General features: G+C 35.8%; 1 protein-coding gene across 2 annotated transcripts in view; it reads left to right on the plus strand.

Annotated features, from left to right (window-relative positions):
- LOC107582228 (39S ribosomal protein L44, mitochondrial-like) overlaps positions 1 to 4,689 on the plus strand; it is a 6,700-nt gene extending 2,011 nt beyond the window's left edge. Inside the window, exons 1-5 of one of the 2 annotated variants that reach the window (XM_016267980.1) lie at positions 1,677 to 1,915; positions 2,549 to 2,771; positions 2,849 to 3,094; positions 3,713 to 3,891; positions 4,184 to 4,687. In XM_016267980.1, coding sequence (XP_016123466.1) covers positions 1,743 to 1,915; positions 2,549 to 2,771; positions 2,849 to 3,094; positions 3,713 to 3,891; positions 4,184 to 4,361 — 999 coding nt within the window. In that variant the 5' untranslated portion in view covers positions 1,677 to 1,742 and the 3' untranslated portion in view covers positions 4,362 to 4,687. Of the gene's footprint in view, positions 1 to 1,676; positions 1,916 to 2,548; positions 2,772 to 2,848; positions 3,095 to 3,712; positions 3,892 to 4,183 lie in introns of those variants that run through there. The other variant, XM_016267981.1, reaches the window with a different exon arrangement.
- Positions 4,690 to 6,120: the final 1,431 nt, after the last annotated feature.

Below are 6,120 nucleotides of genomic sequence, written 5' to 3' on the forward strand. Positions count from 1 at the left end.
AATTTAATGCATCCTTGCTGAATAAAAGTATTAATTTCTTACATTACAGATTGTCAAGCTGAATCGGCGTTTGCAGCTCTTGGAGGAGGAGAACAAAGAGAGAGTCAAGCGAGAAATGTTCATGTATTCCATCACTGTAGCTTTCTGGCTTATCAACAGCTGGGTGTGGTTCCGTCGCTAAAGCTACATGGACTCAGCAATGTGGGAGGGGCAAAATCAGAACGCCCCTCTGCTCTATGTGTCAAACTTTAGCCATGTTTTTTGAATGGCTAAAACATTTTATTTTCTTCTCAGCAAGAGCAGTAAAGTCAGGGATAGCTTCTTTGTTTGAGTTTGTCTGTTTTATTTTATTATTATAAATATGTATTTATACTTTTTTATAATTTGTTCTTGTTCTATATAATTGTTCTTTTTCTTGGTTTTGTACTTTTTTTTTTTTTTTTGGTACATTACTTTTTGGGTTGTTGTTTTTTTTGTGTGTAAGCCAAGCATGAACCAGATGTATATATTACTTCACCTGTTTTTGAACTTTGGCTGTAATCTTTTTTTTCCCCTTAGGTTTACTATACAAAAACTTTTACAGAGACCAATGGAATGGAACACACTGATATATCATAGACAAAAGAAATTCATATAATAATAATAATATTTAGGGACTGTTGTGATTTTAGGTACATTGTGTACATCTATGTTACTAGAAACATAGAAACCATACTTGTTAAGTGTGAGTTTAGTCATTGTTTATGTACAACAACCCATTATTGTAATATTCTGATGTTGTTATTTCTGCTACAACCTTTTCTGCAGGATATTACTGAAATGATACACGTTCAGTTTTCCTCTCACAAAGTCATAAACATTGTATTGTAGACGCTTTTATTTGAATAAATGACAACAGTAGTGAACTGCACTCTATCCTGTCTGGATTTGCTTGTTTTCTTCATTTCTGAAGATAAAGTATAATTATCGGTCTTAAGAATGACAGATTAAAAGTAAAAAAACAAAATCCAAACAAAGCTGCAAAATGTGTACTCATTAGTGTTATTTTTATTCTATTATAGTATTTATTAATATTTTTTATTATATTTTCAAGTTAAGTTTTAAGTTACATTTTAGTTATTTTGTTAGGTGTTTTTTTCCCCTATATAAATTAAAATAATTTTGTTTCAGGTTATTTGTCATTATTGCAGTATTCCAATTTAAGCTTATTCCAGTTAGTTGCCATGGCAATATTTCTAATTTTTGTTTAAGCTTTTCATCTAATATTTATATATTATTTCAGCTTTATTTCATTTACCGAAAATGTTTTTTTAGTAGTTTGTTTTAATTAACAATAACAACACTGGAACTTATATTAAGTGCCATGGTCATTCATGCTTTTAATATTGTACTAATAAGTAAATGCCATATTGATGATTATTTAAAAAAAAAAAAAAGTTAAATATAAAAAGAAGCATGTAATAATAATAATACACATGACATTGAGAAAAGTGCATATATTAATTTACAGTCTTCTTTACCCTGTTGTCCTAAAAAAATAGCACGCACCTGGGATCCTTGGGTTAACGTTTAAAAAAGATAGTACACAACTATGGGTAATTACAGTCACTTTTGGCATGTTCATTTCTTTCTATGGAGTCCACCTTGACAGACACTATAAACTCAGCGCTCCGGACACGTGGTGGCGCTGTGGACTGTTTCCCTCTCGCTTTCCGTCGCTCTTTCGCGGACAGCGCAGTGTCATGGCGGCCTGCAGGGCGCTCGTGAGTCGCGTTGTGTTACCTCTGCATTACCATCATGTGTGCAGAGGAGTGATGCTCACACACATCAGAGAGAAGAAGAGATGGATGAAGGCTTACACACTCATCATGGAGAGGAAGAGAAAGATGGAGGGACCTCCACCTCCAAAGCCACGGTCAGTAGAACATCTCAAGGCCACTTATGATTCTCTCCGGCCGTGACTCAAATCATAGTGAGCTGCCTACCTTACGTTTTAGTATTAGAGGGACCTATAATAATACTATTATTTGGTTTGAGAAATATATATATATATAATAAATAGCTTGTCTAAGTAGTTATCATAAGTTATTATAGGCCTTTTTGAGATGATTGGCATTGATAAACATTCTTAAAGGGATATTTCACCCAAAAAAAACTTAATTCTGTTTTTAAATACTTATTTACATGTTGTTCCAAACCTGTATTTTTTTATATGTTAATGTATAAACTAAATTTAAATGACAGCAAATTCACTCTGTGTGTGTGTGTGTGTGTGTGTGTGTGTGTGTGTGTGCACTACTGTGTGTGTGCACATGGATGGGATAAATGCAGAGCACAAATTCTGAGTATGGGTCACCATACTTGGCCACACGTCGCGTCACTTTCAAAGACATGTCTGATCTGAACTGTAAATCGTGCTTTTTACAGTCATTTTACAGTTTAATATAAAATTAAACTGTAAAATGTTATTAATTTTGTTTGTGCAGGTCTTAAATTTGATCTTAAAAGTCCTGCAGATACCCTGAACCCTCTTTTCTCTTCCCATCAGCTCCCAGCAGCCAAACTTTGATTACCATGCTGAAGTGGAGGCTTTCAGTGCCCGACTGCGGGAGAGTTTCTCTCTGGAGCTTCTGAAGACGGTGTTTGTGAACACGTGTTACCTGCGATCTGAGGAGGAGAGGAGGCGAGCGCTGGGCCTCGATTTGGAGACGACCACCCTCAACCTGAAAGACAACGGCGAGCTGTGTGCGCACGGTCAACAGTTCTCAAAGGTGAGAACACCGATGAGTCTCATGCTGGATTAATTGGAATGATATTCATATTCCTCTCCTTCTATTCTTATGTACAGGCTTTCCTCAGTGACTGGTGCAGGGGCAGCTTTCCCAGCCTGCCTGAGGAGGGTGTGGCAGCTGTTGTAGGCCACCTGACAGGGTCAGAGGTCATGTGTCACATCGCACGAAACCTCGCAGTAGAGGATTTGACGATGAGTGCAGAGTTTCCTGTTCCAGATGAAACCCTGCAAGGAACGTTCTTTGCTGTGATTGGTGCTTTGGAGCAGAGCAGCGGGCCTGTGCGAGCCGGGCTTTTCATTAGGGTAAGACAAGAGTCCCCTTAAAGTTAACTTTTCATGTTTTGTTTTTATATGAAATTATGTATATATAATGTGCACTACTGATCCAAAGTTTTGAATAATAATAATAATTACGATTTTTACCAAGACAGCATTTATTTGGCCAGAAATACAGAAAAGCAGTAACATTGTGAAATATCATTATAATTTTATATAACATACGTGTTTAATTTTATACTTGTTTAATTTTAGAGTATAAAATTATATATAATATTTTATTATTTTTACACTTAGATATAGATATAATGATATATATATTTATATATATATATATAAATACAAGTGCTGTCAAAATTAGCGTGTTAATGAATGCGACGAATTTTATTTTGCGATTTATTTTTTTATATTGCGATTCAGTTTAACTCGTTATATATCTTTATAGATGTATCATTTTAACAAAAAAATGTATTTTCAATTAATGTGTGTATGTGTGTGTAAAATAATTTACAATTAATTAAAAAAAATTTTTTTTATTAATTATAGAATTTTTGTATTTTGTTATTATATTATATTATGTGTGTTACAGACCCTAATCTTTGTGCACTAAATGTTGATCCATCTGTTGGGTGTGTGATTTTGCAGGATTTCCTGGTGACTCAGCTAATAGGGAAAGATCTGTTTGACATGTGGAAAGTGGTTGATCCCATGGGGCTGCTAGTTAAAGAATTGACCTGTAAAGGTATAGCTCTACCCGAGCCCCGCCTCATCCGGTCTGCCGGCGCCAGTACTGTCCTCCCTCTCTATTTCGTCGGCCTTTATAGGTATGATACAAGGGTTAATAAGCTTTGTTGTTTATTTCACTTAAAGTTATTTAACATTTATGAAGCATTGTGTAATGTCATGCTGCTAAGTATCTATATTCTCCACGGTCTGTAAATGAATCTCTAGTTGATCAATCTGAAGTGTCTCAGGGTTGAGTCAAATTTATTCTGGTCTCCAAGAAACAATTTCAGACCCACTGCTACAGCGTGCAATCAATACTCCTCTCAGTTTAGGTTTTTGATTGATTTTTAAAATGTCAAATCTTTTTTTGCCTCTCTTATATTGTGTCAGTGACCGTAAGCTGCTGGCTCAGGGTCCAGGCGAGACTGTCCTGGCAGCCGAAGAGGAGGCAGCACGCGTGGCTCTGAGGAAACTCTACGGCTTCACCGAGAACCGCAGACCGTGGGACTACACTGCCCCCCATGAGCAGCTTCAGAAGCCCAGCACACAGGCTCTCACCAGCGGATAAATGACACTGACTACAGGAGTCAATGTTTTGTACTGTAGCTTAAAGAGCAGATTCCAGTGGGACACTTTTTGAAGAACCGACATTCACCCTCATCTGCTTTATCACAACTATATGTAGAGTGAAACTCGATTTCTTTTGCTGAAGTGTGGCTGTGGAGTTACTGGAGTCCAATTTAATATGCCAGAAAAGACTAAAACTCTTGATGTACCACAGACTATGGCAATTAAAAACTTAATATAAATCTACCTTAAGAGCATTCTTCTGCTCTGCAGGTGCACGTTCTTTAGATGTGTTGCTATATATAAATTGATGTATATAAATGTTAAGGTTTGGTTGCTAATAAAAATTTCTGAACAAAATGTTCCACTTGAAGTGTTCAGTCTGGATGGAATGCAAAAATAATGTTTAGGCAGAACTTTTAGTGTTGTCATGGATACTGGTTTTGCACAGTGGCTCTGAGTTTGTCACCATAAAGATATTTAATTATCAGCCAGTTTCTACTTGGCCAGCAGTCGTACAGTCATAGTGATGATTAGAAATGCAAATAATTGCTAGATATTTCTGAATGTTAAATTATTGTCAAAATTATGTTTGAAGATTCCATGTGTTAAATGTTTTCCTCCTTTATCCATCTTGCTACATCTCTAATCTTGATGAACCCGGATGAGCAAACCATCATGATCATTTGTTTTAAAAGCCAGCCAAACTTAAAATAAACTTGTAATATAAAATAGACCAATCTGTAACTTAGAATTTAACTTAAAAATCTTTCATAGAAAGTTTTGGTAGGTTTTCCTTTAGGTGCCTCATCTTTCTTTCCATCATTGATTTCTTTAACACATTAAAATATTGTATTTATATGCATTGTATAGAGAGAGGAATTATTGGGGATATGTGTTCATAATTTAAATTATATGTAATTATGTCTAAATTATACTGAAAAAAATGGTGTACACTGTAAAAAGGTTTTATGAAGTTGCATATAAAACAATTACAGTATGATTTACAAAAAAACTATTTCAGTCTTTCTAAATTTCCCATTTAATTCAGTATGTGAAAATTGTTCCTACACCATTTTTCCAGTGTAGGAGTTCATTTGAAACCGTTTAAAGGGGTCATATGATGCTGCTAAAAAGAACATTATTTTGTGTATTTGGCGTAATGAAATGTGTTTATGTAAAAAAAAAAAAACATTATTTTCCACATACTGTACATTATTGTTTCTCCTCTATGCCCCGCCTTTTTGAAGCGCGTCGATTTTTACAAAGCTCATCGGTCTGAAAAGCGAGGTGTGCTCTGATTGGCCAGCTATCCAGTGTGTTGTGATTGGCCGAATACCTCAAGTGTGAGACGGAAATGTTATGCCCCTTACCATACTGTGATGCCGTGTCCCAGCCGGAGCGACGAGACAAAAACATTAAAACCCATTACAAACGAGGCGTTTGTTGCATCCAGTGGGGACATAATTACTGATTATAATGACTTATACTGTCTTTTTACACGTTGCGTTGCATTGCATCGCGCCGCGTAAAACCCTGTCTGCATTTGTGATCAGAGAAATGACAAACAACAAGCGCTACTCTACACTGCTCAAAACTCTCGTTTTTCAATCATCAGTGGCAAATTCTTTAAATGAAAACGTACTTACGTGAGTTCTTTATGCACCAAGAGCTTGTAACACTCCAAAGAGAAAGGAAAAATTGAAATCGCAGCATATGACCCCTTTAAGGTCAAGACACTAAAGATATGTGATTACAGA

Source organism: Sinocyclocheilus grahami, unplaced genomic scaffold (assembly GCF_001515645.1).
Source record: "Sinocyclocheilus grahami isolate Dianchi unplaced genomic scaffold, SAMN03320097.WGS_v1.1 scaffold42.1, whole genome shotgun sequence".
NCBI classification, from domain to species: domain Eukaryota; kingdom Metazoa; phylum Chordata; class Actinopteri; order Cypriniformes; family Cyprinidae; genus Sinocyclocheilus; species Sinocyclocheilus grahami.